Below are 20221 nucleotides of genomic sequence, written 5' to 3'. Positions count from 1 at the left end.
GACTTACTTTTTAAGCACGGATTTGGCCGCTCAAAATGGTTCAAAACTTTCAGCGATCCACTTTACGCCACATCCGGTTTCCCGTGGCGACCGCGCGGCGTCTCGCTGTTGCCATAGTAACTCATCCTTTTTACAATTTCACTTTTTGAAGCCGTCGGATGTGCTTTTATTAAAAGGTGCACATTGGCTTCCCGGTTTGTTCTATGAATTTTATTTTTCAATTAAGAATCTGTATGATCACCCGATTAAGGTGAAATATCCGAGATGAGGGACACGATTCTCGGCAGTCAAATCCCGCTATGTCCTTTAGGTCCACACGATGGCGCACCACCCTTTCAGTTCGGTGGACGGTGAGTTACGGGTGGAGGGACATGCTGTCGGTTCATTCATTAAAACAAAGACGAATTATTTCACATTGCCCACAATACGTGACAAAATACCCCGAACGAGCGCACAAAGCCCGTTTACGTGGTGCGTTTAGGGAACCCACAACTTCTAAACCAACGCGGGCGGTCAATCGTGCGCTGAAACCGAAGCGGAATGTTCCCGCAGCGCGCGAAGGCGGACTTCCCCTACGTCACTTTGGATGAAGAAGAAGCGCTCAGCTGAAGTCCACGCAGAGCAGAGGGGAGGCTCCTCCGGCAGAGACAGCATCTCCCGTCAGAGCGGTGAAAAATTAACACACCCGGGACAACAGCAAGTTGTTAGCGGTGCAGTTTCAGTCCCCGTCATGGCTGACCACCTCCTGCACTACAGCGACTCAGCCGGGGTCGGGAACAGATTCGCCCGCAAAGGCGCTTTGCGGCAGAAAAATGTGCACGAAGTGAAGAACCACAAATTTACTGCGAGGTTTTTCAAGCAGCCGACGTTCTGCAGCCATTGCAAGGACTTCATATGGTGAGCATCCTCAGCGCACACTAACGCCACTCACTTCTGGTGCATCATCGTGGATGATTTAGAGATAGTTTTTTGCAGCAGCATGTTTGCATTGAAAACCTTAATGAATCCAGATATTGAATAGTTGGTCGAGGAGATTACTCTCCTTTCTAGACTTTGTTTTTAAATGCAAACTGACTAATGCTTTTGCTTAAATACGGAAAGTTAGAAGCAGCTACTGAACTTGCGTGTTGCCGTGGCAAAAATATAACCATTATGTCATTTTATTTGCAGGGGATTTGGGAAACAAGGATTCCAATGTCAAGGTAAACACCCTACCACGCATGCTTATGCATTTGTAAATTATACAACTGAAAAATACACTAGTGACATGACATCACCAGCATCGGTTTGAGCCAATTTAAAGCCTACTGCCACACATTCACAGCTCCTCTATCACCGAAGAGCATAAAAGTGAAATGTGCTTAATCATTGGGACGGCACCAGCTCCTGCAGACATCCAGTTCTTTAAATATGCAGTTACTCTAAAACCTTAAGTGTGTAGATCTTTCAGATTCAGTGACAGTCCACAAAAAGAAAATGTAAATTCCAAAAGTTTATTAGTTCTTTTTTGGGGGCACATCAATCTGCAAACAAGAATGCAAGGGGTTGATATTTGCACTACAATCAATTTTAAAATGCCACATGAAATACAATCGCTTACCTGCTACTGGGGACATATGAGCCAAGTAGTTCGCCACTCATCCTGAAAGACAAACAGTGATCAGACATAAATTTAAATAAGTATTTAGGAGTGACGTTTAGAGGGGGGGGGGGGGGAAACGTACCTTTTGAGGGTTCTTCAGGCGCTGAAGGGTGGACTTGTGGAGAGTACCTGGACTTGCTCTGGAGATAACTGGCTCGCTGGTATCCGTTTCTGGACTGGACGATGATGCGTGGACTGACAGGAGGGGAAGTGGGAGGAGGAGGAGGCTGTTCGCTCGCCGTCTGGGTGGCGGGAACGGGTTTTGGTGGCCGGTTACGAGGCGGACTGAAGCCGGGGCTTGGGCCGCGCTTGCCTCCGGACAGGCCAACAGAGGGGCTTCCCAGCGAAACTGGATAGATGGTCCCGACTGGCCCATAATACGGGTTACCAGCAAACGAGCCCTTTTGTGGGGTGGGGGAGGGTGAAGAGCCCTTGCTTAGGTCCTCATCGTTGCCAGTCGGCGTGGCTGCATGTGAAGACGGCAGAGTGCCCTCTGACGGATATTTGATCACACGGCCCGGCTGAGGCTTCCCCGGATCGCTCTTCTGGGAGTTGGGGCTTAAAGGAAACAGAAGGCTCGCGTCGGGGTTCTCCCGGCTCCAGTCTCTTGGGCGACCGTTATGAAGTCTCACCATCTCCGCAGAACGTGGTGCGTTGGGCTGTTTTTTTAGCGATTGGAACGGGACGGGCCCATAGGTAACCGAGGGCCTGTTTGTGGAAACCGGGGCAGCCGGTTTGTTATTTGTCTGCCAGTTACTCTGATCGACGAACTCAGAAAACATCGCTTCGTCGTCATCACCGTAGTTATGCAAGGCAGGCACTGGTGGAGTTTTGGAAAACAGGAACGAGAAGTTTAGATGTTGCTAGGCCAGGTGGGAGAATAAAAGAATATCATTACCTTTATTAGTTGGTGATACGGCACTGCAGCCAAACAAAAATACACAAATCAAGGAAATCCTGCAGGCGGCCAGTTAAGAACAAACAGCCAATTAAAATCCATTGAAGGTGGTCGAGACAAATAAAACAGTGCTCAACATGAATATACAATTTACCGCAGAATGAGTCCAGGAGCCATGACTGTTGGCTGGTAAGTAGCTTGAGCCGTGCAGACCAATGTGGCTAAGCAGCCTTGAGGGGTAAACGTTGGCTTTGTCAGATATCCCTCCGTGTGTCCTTTATACACTGATCCCACTAAACGAAGCCCATTAGCAACAGCTGCTCACACAGCAATTAGCAGCCGAATGGTTAACAGGTGTGTCGGCTGGTCAACACAACGCGCTTGTCTTGAATCTCGTCTTTGTTATCCTGAAATCTGTTTTAATTTTATTGCTCAGTCGGATTTGACCTTGCTCTTCTGCAACCTTGCACTTTCCCTTAATGCTTTTTACACGGAGTCAGAGTGCCACACGTGCCCTGAAATCAACACCCCGATGCCACCATCTTTGCTGGTGTAACCTTTCTCCTCCAGACATCTGAGACAGTCGCCGCCCAAATGGGAAGAAAGGCAAAGGAAAGTGAGAGGAGTGAGAGAGGCCGAGGTTAAAACAGCAGGGAGAGTCATAAGGGCTTTACTGCGGTCAAATTAAGATCGTTAGCATGGAAGAAAAATGTTATGGAAAATAAGATTAAATATTTGATAGGGAAGATACATTTATAGGCAATGATATGTAGTATACTTCTAATTAAAGTAAACTTGTACCATTGTGGTTGTTGTCCCTCTTTCTTATTTGTGCAATAATATGAATTCATGCATTACAAAGCGACTCCACAAGCTCTGCATGTGACAAAGATCACTGTTATCGGGCTTCAAGTATCTAACTAACACATTGAAAAAGGCCTGATCACCAGAGTCTGTAGAGCTTCTGTGCATTTAGAAGGTGGTATTCTTACTTAATACTGAGTGGACGGACTAAAAGCCACATGATCACCACTGGTGCCAAATGCCATTACCGCTGGGACGATGACCTCCCAGACCAAAGCCACTGGCACGCGTGTCGTTCTCATGCCGATGGCCGTCATCACTGGGTCACGTTACAAAGGGATGCTGCAGTAAGAAGATCCCCGGCTTTAATTAACTCTCAGCGCTGGCTATGCTGGGCTCATGCTTACAGTATGTTGTGCATTTCTGTGGGTTTTCCCTCATGTAATAAGATAAATCCCCTCCTCGCTAAAGGACAGTTGCTGCACTGTGTGACCGGGGAACTTCACAAGCATGTTCTCAGGTGCAGGCAGAATGTTGATGTGCTTTTTTTTTGCAGAACGTGCATAGGGAATGGATGCTTTTTGAGAGTCAGAGTCGCCGGAGGCCTCGATGTACAGATTTCTCCTTCCTTCATACGGTGAAGGCACGATGTCTTTTAGTCGCGTCCATATGTCTGTCTTTTATCCCACATATTTATTTTCATGAGTCTCTTAAAACATTTTCTTCAGTGAATACAAGCGTCACCCAACCTTTTACAAACTGCTTCTCTGAGGCAGGAGCGTCCACGCTGCTGAAGCGCCAGAGTGCTTCTCAAAGCGGCGCTCGAGGACCTCTGCGTGGGCGGAGGACGAGCGTCCTTGCTGCTCCCAGGTCGGCTGTGTCTTTTCATTGTTAAAGGTAACTGAGGCGATGTGTGGTTTACTGATGGTACGGGGTGTAGGATGCATTTCACAGAATTGCTTTACAACAATTTGAACACTTAATAACCGACATAATGATGGCTTGCTCAGAAGCCCTCACATTAACAGCCTTTAACCCACTTTGTTTCCAGTGACCAGTGAGTAAGATGTGACTCACCACGAGATACAAAAAAGATGAAATAATTCCTTCTTTATAATTCACCCTCCAGCATACTGGTTAGTGTATTTTAGTGGGCCCCCTTGCGTCGGCTGTGACGTGGTCCTCCGCGGAGAGTCCGCGACAGCAATGCATGCTGACGCGTGAGCGCGCCGCGATGAATCCCATTCACCAATCTCGCCAATCAACTAGGACGTGACGAGCCCTCCGTACTCTCTTTATTCCCACTCACTTTCATTGTGTGTTGGCTGTTTTTTTTTATTCATGACTGACGAAAGCATTAAGTCAAAAAAGGTAAATATCAAATCTGTACTGAAACAATTAGATTTCAAATACAAATATTAACCACCTCAAACGTAAGCTACTTTGGCGTAAATATTTAAAACCTCATTTGGCGTTGAGAGGTTGCTTTTGCAGAATATAATCAAAACGAAATGTACAAGCGTTGTATGGAAATGATTATTTACACCCACTAAATGCAATTCAGACTATTAGCAACACACTATCTGTCTTGATTTCTTTTTTTCATGCGCGAATGACTCACTTGACCAAAACCCACCTTCTGGTTAGGAATTCCCATTGTGATTTCATGAGCGTAGAGATCAAATGATGCTAGAGGATGATTGGGTGTTATGTGGCTTTTACGCACAGCAGACAGATGGACGGGGGGGCTCAGCACTTGCAGCTCCACGCGTCGACATTGCAAGTTGTATTTTGATCCAGTTTTTGACTTGAGGAAGTTTGACACACGAACGAAGGTTGAATCCTTAACGGTGTTGTAACTGAGTTGATGATCAACTCCCGGAAAATCATCGCTGACAAAGAGGTGTGAGGGTGAGTTTGGGCGTTTGATTACTCCCCCCCCTCCAAAATAAATCCCCCCTCCACCCCCCCCCTTTTGCCTCCCCCGTCTGTGGAAACGATTGTGCCATCTGGAGAGTTGAGAAGCCATCGCTGGGAGGAGAACACCACGTCTGAACACAAGGGAGGCGAGAGAGGAGGAGGAGGAGGGAGAGGCGGTTGGAAGTGGGATGGAGAGGAAGAAGAGGATTGTAGAGATGTAGAGGGCTCGGACGGAAGCGGAGAAGGAGGCAAAGTTGAACGCAGTCACGCACAAGACAACGTGAACCCCGGAGGCTGGAGTGTGAAGGTGTGTGAGACGATGATGAACATTCCGTTTTTTTGCTCTTTACCAACCAACGAGGGGAATATCTGTGTCATTAGCTGCTGATTGCTCATCTTCATCACGCACCACAGATGAGGGGCGTCGTGCGTAGGCCGCTCCACTCACTCTCCGGGACCCCCCGTGGGTGACGTCACGTATGTGTCAGTTAGCATGACGAGGGCTGACACCGGCTCTCCAGATAGGCCGTCGCCGAGCCCTAATGGCAGCGTAGGTGTTGCGCAGGCAATCACCTCCTCGGCTCGGAGCGGAGCGGCGGCCCCTCATTAACCAATCAAGGAGCGGGAGTGTGGGGGGGATTGTTGGAACACGAGAGCGGGAGAGAGGCGCAACTCCCGGCGGGGAGCCTCAGGCAATAAAACGTCCAACGCGGCGGTGGGCTGAGACGCGCGAAGGGGCCTCCCGCTCCACTCTTCATTTAGATCTGAGCCCCGTAGCTCCGTAGAGGACTGAGAGGAACGTATTAATCTCCTGATCAACACTGTGGGTGTTCTCTTTGCTGTACTTGACTCGTTTCCATTTGTAGGCAACGGCCGTTCATTTAAAAGCACAGCTCATTATTTTGATGACTTTTTAAAAATGTATTATAAACTCAACAAGGCTAAGAAAAAAGTTACTTTAAATGAAAGTTACTCTGAATACGTTTGACACCTTGAAGAATCAGAGAGTTAAACTTTTAGTGCCACAGCAAAGTCGGTTCGCCAGCAGCATAATGATGAGCACCTAGAAGAATAAGACATTCATGCCACATTCTCATCAGATAAACTCAGAATGTACTTTTAATAACATGTGCTACAGAAAGAGCGAAACTGAACTGATAATTCTACCATCAAAACTAGTTGGCGACTGCAACATCTAAAATAACCTCTTCTCCACATGATTGACGTCAAAAGTATCAGTATCCAACCTTTTTTCATATTTCTTTCAAGCTATCGAGTTTATCACTGAGTCTAAGAACCGAGGCTCATTAATATTATCTTGTTGAACGTGGAGAAATCGTTGAAACGATCTTGAATATACCAACCATTTTAAAGCCCTCTCCCCGCTGAACTGCATTAATTACACCCAGAGTGGAGGCTCAGCCGGCCGCGATAATTACGTGTAATTCTGCCTCCACTCGTCCCTGCTCCACTTTCCAAACGTCCCTTTTTTACTACTGAGCGTAACCCTCTCCACTTCTCACCGCCGGAGCAAAACAAAGTGTGCCATTTCCATTATGTCATGTCAACATCTCTCCTCTCCTTTGTGTTATCAGCCGAGCGGCCACAGAAAAAAAAACCCTGTACTTTGCATAGACAAGTAAATGCATGAAGCGGAAAACACTTTCAGTCGCAAGCAACTTTTTTTCTTACACCCCTAATCTGTTTTGATGTAGATACGTCTGGAAACATTTCAACCACGGGCGGTCTTCCTCGGGGAAAGTTAACTTGAACTTCAACAAACACACGACCAATTTAAATATAACAGGAGTAAGCGACAGTAGCTTTGAAGCATACTATGCAGGTATGTCACGTGACTTCAGCTCGCCTGCACGGACGCAGCTATTCTTTTGTCGGAAAAATAATAGCCGGCGCGACTGACGCACCAAACATTTGGTGGCGTCCGCGTGGTTGCTTAGCCGCGCCGCTCGCATCCCTCTCCCGCCTGAAGCTTCCGTCGTGCTGCTCTGAACAGACATGTGGAGGCGCGGCCGGGCTGGGATGACAGAGAGCCAGCAGGCCCGGGACCAGCTAGCCTCCAATAACCAGACCACCACAGTGCCGGGTCAGCACTGGAGGAGGGGGGAGGACCAGCTGCCCTCCAGCGTGCATGCAAGTAACACATGAGAGAAACGCAACCAGTGTGTCCTGCAGTAACGTGGGACAAAGTAATGAGAATTATCAAAAACGTATACTTAAAAAGTATATGCTGACATGTAAAATGCACAGATAATGGAGTAAATGCAACGCGTCGCCAGTCTGGCCGTCAGATCGCATCGTCTCTCTCTCTTCCGTCAAGAAGTCGGCGCTCTGCTTTGTCGGCATTTGGTGGCTTGTCAGATTGATTTGAACAGTCTGTGGCCAAAAGCCTTTTTTTTTTTTTTGGATTGATCCACGTGCCAGTCGGCGGCCCCTGAAGACGGAGCGACACAGGGCCTTCCTATGGCGGCAGCATAAGGGGATTTACCACAGTCTGGCTGCCAGACAAGAGGCCCACGGTAACGGGAGGGATGAGGATGAGGATGTTTTGCGGTCTTGTGTTGAGGTACAGGAAAATGTCTGCACTATTACTATGATTTATACAAGGTTTCTTTTTATTATGCCTTTTTGTAATGCCCATAGAAGCCTGCGGGGCACACTGAAGACTCTGGGAGTGAACTTTACGGCCGAAACACTGCAATACAATATCTTACAACACAACATTGCTTTACACGTTTGCCATGGAAACAGCGCTTGGCCCTCGATGCCTTTCAACCCAGTCGAGCACTTCCCTCTAAAACCACTCACGGCCCAACAGGAGAGATTGACATCGCCTCCCTCAGCTCCCGTCCACGTGAATAAAATGGGCCTCGGTAGCTGCGACGATGCATGCGTGGGAGCCTGTCTTGATGTTTTGCATCTTGTGAATCCAGGTACGAATGAAGCAATGAAGTTTCAGACCAGCAGCGCCGGACGAGACCCCCTTTCTCGGCGAACTCTGCCCTCAAACTCTCAGCGCAGCAGCGACCGCCAGGAGTGCAATATTTTCAATTCAACAGACTGTCTCAGCGGATCATGTCACAATGTTTTGCTTGCATAACACAATGTCATCTGGTGACATTAAAAAGGGGTCTCTTTCGGAGGCTTGGCAGCACTACTTTGCCGAGAGTGGGTAGTTAATTGTCAGGGAGCTGCCTGTGTGTTTTCGCCGAGACGCGGCGCTGAGTAATAAGATGACACATGCTGTTCCCTCATAATCTCTGTTTTAACAAACAAAGGCTATAGAGCAGTTGGTGAGGGCGCAGAGGGAGGAGATCGGAGAGGAGGGAGAACGATGAAGATACCGGAATCTTCAAGAAAACGCGTGTGTGTTTGTGCCGTGTGCAGGAGGAGCGGTGGCAGTACTGGGATTGAATCTGTGTGGTGACAGAAGTGATGTAACAACCAGTTTAGTGTTACCACAAACACGCTGACGACTTTCTACCACACTGTTGGAGCATCTGTTACAAAATGATGTCGCACTATAGTGGCGGTGTGTTTTTTGTATGGTTATTTGGGGTAGGTTTGGGATGTTTATGTATAACAGTCAGCCTCCCTTTGCATTCGTCTTGGAATATCCCCCCCCCCCCCTCCCCGTGAGCAGACTGACACAGTTTGAGCTCTGCGAAAAGTTCAGAAAGACAATCATTTCCGCTTGTTGGGTGTTAGGCAATATTATATTGAGGCAATAAAACTATCTTCAGGACGGGTTAGGTTTAAGGACAGATATGGGTTATAATAACTACGGAAGTGGTGTTAAGCTACGTGGTCAACCTGATTTCACACGGGACACAAACAACGGCCTCCTGGGGGAAAGTCCGTTGTTTATGTTTGGTTTCTTCTAACATGATTTCCTGGTTAACAGGTGATACGTTTTTGTAGGTAAGGCCACACGTTGAAACCTTCATGCATAATAGATGCTGGTGCTGCGACGATGATGATCATAATTGTCTCTGTCGCCATGGAAACATACAACATGTTTAGGGGAATGCATTACTGACATACGATGATGATGATGTAAGTAGCAATTTGTGAATGCGAAGCTCAGCTGTCAATTCCGGATGGAAAGATTCTGCCCGCGGGAACCTGAAGCCGGCGCCCCCCCCCCCCTCCGCGCCCCGAGTCCCACCACTCCAGCTGTGCTTAATGAATTCTGGGGTGATTACACCCACAGCTATTTTAGGAACGGTTTAACTCAGGAGGTCTCAGTCCTGACCCACACGAGGCGAGCGCGGCGTGCACTCCGGGGGATTTGGAGCTCGGTTGGCTCCGCGTGTCTTGAAGCGTTTGAGTGAGTGTGACGTGTCCTCAGGTATGATGCGAGAGCAAAAACTGGGATGGGAGTCTGGGTTTCATCCGGGGCTCCTCTTCTCAGATGCACATCCTTTTGTGCTGTCGGTCCCCGGGGGGAGTTCACGCTGGGCTGACAATCGTCAATCGTAATACGATGTCACCTCACCTCCATTTGTCAATGCTCTGCTGAATTTATTTTAGCAAGAGACATCGTTTCCATTTTGTGATCCTTCTTTTCCTGTCTTAGTTGTTTTAAGTCAGCGTGCTGTAAAATCTTCGAAAAAGTGTGTGACTTAGATGGACACATGGGACCGTCCCTTCCTCACTGGCTATTTCTGTGCTAGGACAAAAACGCAGGGAGACAAGGAGAGTGATCGAGAGGCAGAGGGTTTGGAAATGTGTGTGTGCCAGTTTTCTGAAGCGTGTGTTCCTCCTTCCTGCTCCTGTTGTGCGTGCATCTGTGTGTGTGTGTGTGTGTGTGTGTGTGTGTTGAACAGTTTGAGGGTCACCCAGTATGAGACTGCAGCTCTTAGTCATCCTAACACCTCGCTCCCTTTTTTACCTGGCTGTCCATCTGTCACCGTATTCACCACCAGAAACAGATTCCCTGCTGTAAACAAATTAAAATATGCAAATGTGTAGCTACGGTTTTGTACTTGTACATACGGTTATAGTAAACACTGAGCAGATAGTGTTTTGAAATGTTAATGACTATCATATGCTGATGTTTGAAGGCTGTAAGCCAGCCTGCTAAAAAGGAAGATGTGGTAAAACCTTAATTTTATCCCTTTTTATGCTGATTTCGTAATCGTTGCGACAGAACTCACATTAATCAGTTTAGGCGATGCAGCTGTTGCACATTTGAGCCAATGTGCTGATTTAATTACTTGATATTTGAAGTGATTTAAAGGTAGCTCATCACATCAGATCATGGGAATTACAGGAAAGTCAGTCAACATTCAAATAAAGTGAGCATGATATTTTTGAATAACGGCCGATCACTTAGGAACAGACGGGTTTTAACTTCATGGGAAACTGCAAGTCAGTGATGTACTGGTCAAGGTCACGGCCTTCTGCTGTAAAAGAAAACCAGAAAATACTGTTCAGACATTAAAGTAAATCCATGGCATCCACGCAGTGAAGTACTCTCACACATACACGAGTGCCATCAGCCGCCCGTATTTCTGGCTGCTAACGTGCTAGACGCTGTTTTGAAGGTGAACTGCTGGGTAGTAGGAACTCTCTCTCTCTCTCTCTCATGTCGTAAAAGCTTGTCTGAACCAAGGCGGTATTGCAGACTCAGCTACTTTTTCATTTCCAAAATAAGTTAACTGCTTGTTTTTTTCTTTTTTGCACATTTTGCGGCCTTCTTCCATTGTGCACTCTAGTAGTGGAAGAGAGGAGAGAGGGTGGGAGCCGTCAGGTCCAAGTTTCTAATGGAAGATGTCGCGGTTGCGTCTCCTGGTCTTTCCCAGCCTCCTTTGCAAATTTAGCAAAAACCACCACAAGGGAGACTCAGAGCTTTGCTGCCATGTTTGTTTTGGCATATTGTACGGCACAGGGGAAGGAATTTCATCTTTTGATCTGTTTATTGTCCATGTGGGTCCCACGCATGAAATAACAAGGGAGAGTGTTTTCCAGATTCGCTGCTTTTTGTTTGTTTGTTTTTTTGTGTGTCAGCCTTGGCAACTTTCTCCACTTTAACTTCTTTGTTTGTAAGGAGAGAGAAGTGTCTCTCAATAAACTCATACTCCAAATAGAGAAACCAATTAGTGGGTATACTTGATTAGACTAAAACGGTCCATCAATTAGGCGTGCAGCTTAACAGTTAAATGAATCAAACCATTATCCAAATTATCATCCTCGCTGTCTTCCCATATAAGATGCTTGGGCGTGGGTTTGAGGGGAATTGCATCCTTGCATCCTGTTTTGTTGTAATATTTGAAAGCCTGCACTGTAGCAATTGATCTTGAGAATTTAAATTACTTTATGAGAAACATGGCCAACAAAGCATGAACGCAAAAGCACAACTTTAGCCACCGCGCATTTTCTCGCAATCTCAGTGGCCTCATTATGCATTTCTTTCCTCCTGTGACTTTTCTGACTCCATCTCTCCATCCATATCTACAAATACAAAATGTAAACACGATGGATTTGCAAAATGGGGTAGGGACCTCCTGATAAATCCCCCCCGCACATTCAGTATTCAAGCCAGATCGAGAAAATGCTAATGCTAAAAGCGCTCAGTTGATATTATGTGTGCTCACGAATCATGAGGGCGGGAGCCTGCATGCCTGCTAAAAAGGTGAGAGAGGAGGAAGATCGGTTTAAAGCTTGTTGATCTTTGATCAGTTCAATTTGCATTGACCATGCGTTCCTTGTCTGCATTAAGAAACACACAGCTCATACAAGATGGATTTGCAGGTCAGCATAACAAATACATGTGCGATCGAGGTTAATTCATCGTCAGGACGGAACATCTCTCTTTGCAGAGCAGGAATCAACCACACCCCACATGGCAACACTCAACATGACTGCTCTCACATGTCCACATACTGACCACACCAGAGCCTGGTTCCATCCAGCAGATCATCACTGCAACACCCGCGCAGGCTCCGTAATGCAAACCGAATGTCAGACGGACGGCGTATAGCCCCGACAAGTCACTTCAGGCTGTGTCAACAACTCTTCGATCCCGGCGGGCTGCAAGGACCGAGCAGGTTTCACACAAATGTGGGGCAGTGAAAGCTGTCAGGTGAACAATTGGGCCTCCATCTTTAAGAGGAGCTCTTCACATGGAGCCGGTGTGGGGTAAACACAGTGGCAGAGAGGGCTGTTGGAGTGGTGGGCGTCAACGCTATCTGAAAGAACACATTCAACGCGCTGCGTCACCCTCCTGTAGAGAGCGGATAGAGAGGAAAAAGAAAGGCGCGAGGCACAAAACCAATGCGTGCTCTTTTGTCTTTTTCTTTTCACCACGCTGAGATAACAGCTATTTGATAGGTTGACATTAAGTTTTGTCCAGACATTTATGGTGCCAGGAGGATGAACCCTGCCCTGACCTATCCTACTGAACCAAAATGTGCACACGTGCCGGGAACCGAAGGCGCATTTACAGGCCAAAGTGTGATTGGAATGAATAAAGGCTATTAAAAAGGACAAAGACTGCAGAGAATTAAAAAATGCAGGTCGATATTAGAAAGAGATCCCATGCTACGCACACCACCGCAGTACTATGTATGCCTGGCACAAGCAAGCATGCTCTCAGACTACAAATCACTCTTTAGCCTTCTATTGTTGCAACGTTCCTCAAATACATGTTTTTATTTGTTTCAACATGAAGTTGGCATTTAAACCAACAGCTGTCTTCTCCAATGCAGTAGAGCTGAGACGGCCTGTGAGCTTTGTCCCTTTTTTTCCTGTCACATAGGTTGAACGCATGATTTGATTTTGATTTGATTTAAAAATCCACATTTAGTAGAAGCTCATAAATTCAGTCTGCACTTTTGTGATGTACAAGGACAGGGAAATAAAATATATTTATCTATAGGCATGCAAAAGTCAGACCAGTATCGTTGGGACTGACCAGAAATTTGAATTTGAATTGTAAAAGAATGAAGAAATAAATATAAAAATGCATGGGTTGCAATGGAGATAGCAGGTGCTCATTAAGAGCATCTTGCAGAAAGCACAGAATGCCATTTCGAAAACAGCTCTGCCTTTCGGGGGTTTTTTCCTGCCATATTTCGGCTCCAAATGGTACGAGACATGAACTCGACAGGCTGACTAATCGCTCCGCGCAAGCTTGGATGAAGGCGTGTGGATCAACTTGGCCAATTATCCAGGCGCATAGACGCCTAGTGATGAGAAGAGTCATGCTCCCTTTCTCAGCCGAGTGCCATTAATCAGCAATAAAGCAACATTGGAATTTACGGACTGCTTTACTGCTCACAACGGCCAGGTTTTCTGGCTCAATCCTCTTGACCTCAATACAGCATGACAGCGTTTCTCCGGGGCTCTGCAGTTTTCAAGCCACAAAAATACATTTCTGGGCGTCTTAAGAAAGGAGGGGAGGAAGTGGGGGGGTAGAGAATGAGAGGATTTGCCAGTGTAAGACTGTGTGTTTTCCAGTCTGCACCTTTGTGTCTGCATGTGTAAGCGTCCATGTGTGAGCTCTCCATGAGGGCGTGTGGTGGTGTGTGAAGGCAGCACGTGCATGCGTATACTGTAAATGCATGTGCGCGTGGGCTTAGTCGTGGCAGCGAGCAGGCCTCCTGGTGAGAGAGTTGTCCGGTCTGCTCTTGTCTACTGTGGAGTAAACTCTGCCCCAGCTGACCCCAGATCAGCTCCTCTGAGTCAGAGTTAGAAAACACAAACTCCAGTTGAGTTAATCTAAGTGTACTTTGTTTCCATTGCCACCTTTTCTCATTTTTGGCATTTATTATTTGTGCATATTTTTCCATTCCTTCCTTTTCACGTCAGTCTTTCCCTCCATGTTCCTTTTGTTATGCCTGTTAACAGCTATTTTAAAATAATTCAGGCTTCCTGTTTGTACACCTCAGTCATCTGATGCGAGAGGATCTTTGATAAATTCAGGGAAAACACCACGAAATACCATGTTATAATATTCAAGGTAAAGAGGTGAATGAAATGAATCGTTGTTGTATTCTAGCTAATGGGAGCTCTTGTGTGAGTATGTTTGTATGCTTATACTATTGAAAAGTAACCTGTGAGTGACCCTTTTGTGCAAAGTTAGCTCTTTCATGAAACACTCCTAATGTTTGTTTGTTAGTTTCACTGTATAGACTGTATCTAAAATGAAAAACATTCTCTGCCAGAGTTTGAAATGTTCAAATAAGAGATTTCTGTCTTCAGGTGTGGTAAGCCTTGATAAAAACATTGAAATGTTTATGAGGCCTTTTTAAAATGTGTTTTACCACTGCATAGTAGCACTATAGGATAGAGAATTGTGTGCACATTTACAAATTAAAGTTATTTTAAGAACACAGGAAAAGTGACAAAGCAAAACCTGCAAGAGAATTTATTAAAAGTGACTAAACTGAAAATAAATTCCAAGGGTGTTATTTATGTTTCAAAAAAGTCCCAAGACAAATTTAGCCTCAACTTCACTGGTCCCCAAAAAATGAGTGGAGGACGAGCATTGCCGCGGGAGTGGAAGATGCGCTGATGTTGATGAGTGGCATCGGCCCGTCTCCAGGCGCCACACTGGGACTTGGCTGTGACCTTTGCCTTTCGCCCCACCGCCGGCTCTCTGCGTGTGCCACAGTTGTTGTCTGGAAATCTGTTACCCACAGGGACTGACGGTGTTTGAGCACATGTAGATAAATATATGTGTGTGCAGCAGCAGCGCTTGCTATTGCATCCTGCTGATGGAGCGTCTATTGTACAGTCTGATTTAGTCCTGTCTGTCTGCAGCGGTGTCAGCCGGAGCCTCTGTATGGACCACAAGTAAAGGCTCATTACATTACTGCCACTATGACACCTGATACACAGACACAGGGGGCTCTGAGCCAGACCACTGCAGGTGATACATCACCTACTGCATGTGTGCACGCGTGTGTGTCTGTGTGTGAGGAAAGACAACGAGTCATGGGAACCAGATGTAGTGAGTGTGTCTTGTCTGATAGTAGTGGATGAACATTTTTGTCTCTATAATGAGTGTGTGTGTGTGTGCATTTAGTATGTGCAAATGCATGGCAGAGCGTTTGTGTGCCCAAAAGCATACATATGTATGCATACTGTATGTATACGCTTAACCCTGAGGATATATGTGTGTGTGTGTGTGTGTGTTAAGAGTCATATCTAATGCATGACTCAGTATCACTATTTCCCCTGAGTGACTCGGAGATGTTTGGCAGCCAAACACTCCCACCTGTAGCTCGGAATAATTGATCCAGTCCTCCTGTGGCCTTGTCTTAATACACCACTATTAGTGGTGCATGGATGGTGAGGATTTTGTGCGAGCACAAAGCTGCGCGTGTGTTTGTCTGTGCTCATCTTACCAGACGTATTTATTTGTACGATGAATTGGCGAGGCCATTTTAATGCATAATCATTTCCAGGGGGTGTTGAGCAGCTACTGAGGTGGAAACTTATTATATCAACAAATGATGAATCTGCGGCCGGGCCAGCGACTCGGCAAATCAGTACAGTTGCTTTGAGGGGAAAAGAAAGGAGATACATGTTTGTAAAACATTACGTTTTTTTATGTGAAAACCCGGGAAAAGCAGAAAACATTAGCAAAGACCGTTAGCACATTGTTAACTAGCGTTAGCACTTCTAAGCCGCATTAGCAACGGTTTACTTAATATATACACCTGCTGCCTTTGCTTGAAGCTTTAGCTTAGCGTTCACTTTTGGTCTTCAAAGGAGAATCAGTTTGAAATCTTGGAAATAGCCTTCAAACTTATATTGAAAGGCCAAAGGGTAAATTTCACTTCCATGTATGCCAAATATAGATATATAGATATATAGATAAATGCGGTACAGCTTGTTTTGTGTGGTTGTTTAATGTGTAATGTTTGTTCTGTACGACAAGAAAAAAAATGAGGAAAAGAAAATGAGTGCGGACGCCTGCACCCTGGGGACATCGTCTCTCCTTACTGGGTCTGCTGTCTACACATGCACAATCCAACACAGAACTCAGGAGACACGGAGCCAAGGTGATAACAGCCATGGGACTGAGGAGAACATCTATGCAATCTAACAAGACTAAGTTCACCTTAGACTCCACGTCGAGTCCTCCCATCCTCTCTAAACCAATCAGGTGCCACGGGGTTTATGTTGTTCCACCTCTATAACTGCTAGTGGAGACAGAGCGAGTGACGATTTCTTAGGTTTAATTGAGAACTAAGCAGCATCTCCGCTCTGCTAAATCTCACCCGAGTGCTTTTTCTCCCTTGCAGAAATTGCACAATACTTTACATATGCACATATTCAAACAATCGAACACATGCATATTCATACGTAGATCAAGGTATTGTGGTGATGGAGGTAATTGGAAGACACAAACAGAGTTCTGGGGAAGTTCTGCTAATTTTGGGAGCCCCCGAGGAGACACGAGGAGAGCGATCTGCTCCTTTCTGCTCTTCCCATCTGTTCACGTGTGGTCTATTCACTCCCCGTTTCCCTCCCTACAACTCTTTTCTTTGACTGTTAGTCCATCAGCGCTCTTTGTGTACAGGTTTATTGTTGCTCGCAAGGTCACGTATTCACCGTTAAGTCTGTGTTTGCGTCCCCACCGCGTGTCTTTGTCCTCTGTGTGCCCATAGCATGCATAATTGAATGTATGTGCTGAAATTGAGTTTCCAGGCCTTTGTTGTAGCTGCAGCTCTGTTCATTTCCTCCATCTCCAGGCAAACACTGCTTTAATGTATACATCACACATACTTCATCTCCCAAGGGTGTGAAACAAGGACAGAAGCTTATATTGTGGCATGCTGGGGTCATTTAGTCGGCTACAGTGTTTTAACCAATCCCTAACCTGGACCCGGTTTTCCCTGCATTCGGAGGTGACATTCTGTGACGCGTTTTCCCCAAAAATTGCCGAATAATTTTGTGAGCGGTGTAAAAATGATGGATGATATGCGTTGACCGTAGAGCCTACGCCATCCTTACAAGGTGCACGGTACATTCGTCTTGTCTGGTGATATAGTGCTGCTCAAAGTACATATCAGCTTCACTTGGATGTTCTTAACTGTAAAAAACAACAGTTCAAATGAGATAATCGTTTTTCAGGAACAGAGAAGATTCAAATTAAATTAAAAGATTTTGTCAGAATCCAAATAACCAAAAACAAGAAATATTTGTAAGAGTCAGTCACAGACTAGAAAACCATCTTCTGCCAAGGTTGCCACAAGCCAGTCAAGGCCTGAAGGCATATTTGGTACCTGTTGCCATTAGCGACAAAACATTATTTTATTTTCACAGACGTCAGATTATGCAACACAGAAATGAGTGAACACAATAGTAGATATGGTATAGGTCAGGCATACATTATATAATATTTCACTATTTCAACAGAAATATCATGTTAATTTTGACACCAAACATCTAGATAAAGGAGAAAATACATATTAGTAAAGAAATACAGGCGTTCTCATGTTGTTGTGAGTCATATTGTGAGAGAAGATTTAGCTTTTTGATAAAAACAAGATTAACAGTGTACAAAACACAGGAGAAAATAAGAAAATTCTATGTCATAAAACAGAACACAACTGCTGGTTCCTCTCTGACTGTCTAAACTGTTATCGAATCACTTCATATGTGATCATTGATCTCAAGAGAGGGTCATGTGACGGGTGCTCGGATCTCCCAGCAGTCAGAGACCCCTGGAAAAGATATTAAACATGCATGAAGTACACTAGTTTATGCCTCTACGGTGACACTGACATGGATATTGTGGAGACATATGTTTTAATAAACGCGGTATGGACTGAATACAGTGGTATGGAAATGGTGGTAAATTATAGATTCAACCCACTTTGTGGATCACTTACAGCTGGACGGCTAACAAGAGTCGGCTACTGGTGAGAGCCACTGTGGACATAAACAAACCCAAACAGAGAGACACATTTGATCTTTCTATCTGCTTTTCTTGCTTTACAACCAGATCCGATCCCCTATGTGACCAGAGCGGTAAACGATATATGTTCCTCTCGGGAAGTCTATCAAAATTTGATGAGAACTTGACACAGGCCGGCGTTCTGCTCCGTGATGTATGGAGGACGCAGTCCTTCTATTGGCCCATTGTATGATCTCTCTCATCCAGCACTTACACAGGAAATCACTCATGCTCCCGTGGACGTTTCCCTGAAATATGTCGTTGTGTTTGATCGGTAAATTTAACGTGTCCATTGGCCAGGTGTAGAGCCGAGGAGCGGAAACGTCCTCCCTCCCTCGCACCCCCCCCCCCCTCCTCACCCCCCACCGTGGGGTTCAGTACACGCTGTTCTAGCCCCGGCCAGAATCAAGCCTAAAAATAACCAAGAGAGGAAAATACTCCTCCCTCACCCACTCCATGCCTCTCCTCCCCCTTTATTCTCTGTCATTTTTCTTGCCTCAAATGACAAATATTTACAGAAAGAGCACAGGCCCCATTTTACACAATGAGCAGGTGGGCTGTCTATCTGTTTTTTGTGTTAATTTAAGAAGAGGGGCTTTATAATTGCTTTAATAGCTCAATAGCTTTCTGCATAATTTCCAGATGGTGAGGAGGTTGTATAAATTTCTCTTCTAGTGTTGACGCGATACCAAAAAATGTTTTAGTTCCTACGAAGGAGCCTCTGTTTATTTGTTCCATATGATAGTTTTATCTACAGAGGTTTTAACTCCCGGCTACGGTACTGGTGCCATAATTTGTTCTGAGCGGTCGGCTCGGCCACCACGCCTGCCGCGAGCTGAAGGGGGACCGCGCACACACGGCGCCCCTCTTTCCTATTTCAACGCTATTTGTGCAAATAAAATGGGGTGTTGTTCCGCAGGATATGGTTTTCTGTAGAATCTGAATACCGTGAATACCCGCCACACCAATGTCTACGTACCCCCCCCTCCATGGAGGTGTCAACTCCCTCTCCGCCCGCTCGCCCGTCGCACATTTTCTCCCCGTGGATCTCGGGGATCAAAGCCTCGGTTCGCTTTGTGTTGTGGTGCCCTCGGGGGGGACCTGGTCAATCCACTGCGTCTGGAAGGTATCGAGTTAGTCCGGCGCCGAGGGTGTCCGGCCTCCCCCCCCCTTATCTCCACCGCGAGCCCTCCATCTTGGCAACGCCGCAGCATCATTTTATTAACGGGGGCTCGGTAGATTACCAATTTCATCAGATCAGACCGGGGCTAAATCCTCACTTTAAAGGATCAGCGGTGGAGCAACAGGGGATGCGGAAGCAGAGGTGGAGAAATGCCGCCCAGTGTGCGCAGCAGCCGTGCCACAAAAATGCACACGGATGGCGACGACCGTAGACATGCACTTTTTCGCCGTCGTGCACACTCCCCTCAAGGAAGCGCTTGTGTTGCGTAAGCTGCTTTGTAACGCCAAACCCCATTATCTCTGTGCTCGTGCAATTAGGCCGGTGAAAGAAGGCCCCGAGTAATTAATCATAATATCCCTGACGATACAGTATGTCACTGTGTCACCTCTGCTCCCGATGCTTCCCAGCTTCTTTCTGAGAGGACTTGTACCATCTGGGAACACTTCTTACTAAGTTACCTTTTTTACGTCCTTGTCCCGGAGTCATTAGAAAGATTTATTATAGTGGCATTAAAATCACGTGTGATTCTTCCTCGTTTTGTCTCTTATAATTAAGAGAAAACTTTTCTTTTTTTGATGATTCAGCACATGGCTGACAGGTGCAAATGGAAAGTGTCTAGATCAGCTTCATTCCCGGATTTGGATGGTTACACTCTCAAAGGGCCTCTGTGTCCTAGTCCTGCTTTCTTAAAACAGCTTTTAGATTTAAAAAGAATCTCAGTTAGCTCAGTTACAAGTCTTTCTGCTCAGCTCCAGCAGACACTCAAGCTGTTCCGACATCAGCACTAAAGTGAGGCGGCGCTGGACGAGCGGGTGTGGGGCTGGTGGGGGTGTGAGGAGT

General features: G+C 46.1%; 3 protein-coding genes across 18 annotated transcripts in view; 1 reads left to right on the top strand and 2 right to left on the bottom strand.

Annotated features, from left to right (window-relative positions):
• cep112 (centrosomal protein 112) overlaps positions 1 to 563 on the bottom strand; it is a 75561-nt gene extending 74998 nt beyond the window's left edge. For 7 of the 15 annotated variants that reach the window (XR_013451323.1, XR_013451322.1, XM_078083820.1 and 4 more), the window contains exon 1: positions 8 to 140. The gene's annotated coding sequence lies outside the window, so the exon portion shown is untranslated. Of the gene's footprint in view, positions 1 to 7 lie in introns of all 15 variants that reach the window. The other 8 variants (XM_078083821.1, XM_078083825.1, XM_078083826.1 and 5 more) reach the window with 3 other exon arrangements.
• The window catches only part of prkcab (protein kinase C, alpha, b), a 69133-nt gene continuing 49022 nt past the window's right edge, over positions 111 to 20221 (top strand). The window contains exons 1-2 of one of the 2 annotated variants that reach the window (XM_040191792.2): positions 111 to 897; positions 1171 to 1202. In XM_040191792.2, the coding sequence (XP_040047726.2) occupies positions 587 to 897; positions 1171 to 1202 (343 nt within the window). In that variant the 5' untranslated portion in view covers positions 111 to 586. The remainder of the gene's footprint in view (positions 898 to 1170; positions 1203 to 20221) is intronic. The other variant, XM_040191790.2, reaches the window with a different exon arrangement.
• LOC120828297 (uncharacterized) lies at positions 1480 to 2790 on the bottom strand. The gene is made up of 5 exons (XM_040191801.2): positions 2695 to 2790; positions 2541 to 2599; positions 1725 to 2462; positions 1601 to 1642; positions 1480 to 1523 (listed from the first exon to the last, which is right to left on the bottom strand). Exons 1-4 carry the CDS (start codon positions 2715 to 2717, stop codon positions 1638 to 1640), a joined length of 825 nt encoding a protein of 274 aa, XP_040047735.2. The 5' UTR covers positions 2718 to 2790; the 3' UTR covers positions 1480 to 1523; positions 1601 to 1637.

Source organism: Gasterosteus aculeatus, chromosome 11, assembly GCF_964276395.1.
Source record: "Gasterosteus aculeatus chromosome 11, fGasAcu3.hap1.1, whole genome shotgun sequence".
NCBI classification, from domain to species: domain Eukaryota; kingdom Metazoa; phylum Chordata; class Actinopteri; order Perciformes; family Gasterosteidae; genus Gasterosteus; species Gasterosteus aculeatus.
This window is presented reverse-complemented; position numbering and strand designations above follow the sequence as displayed.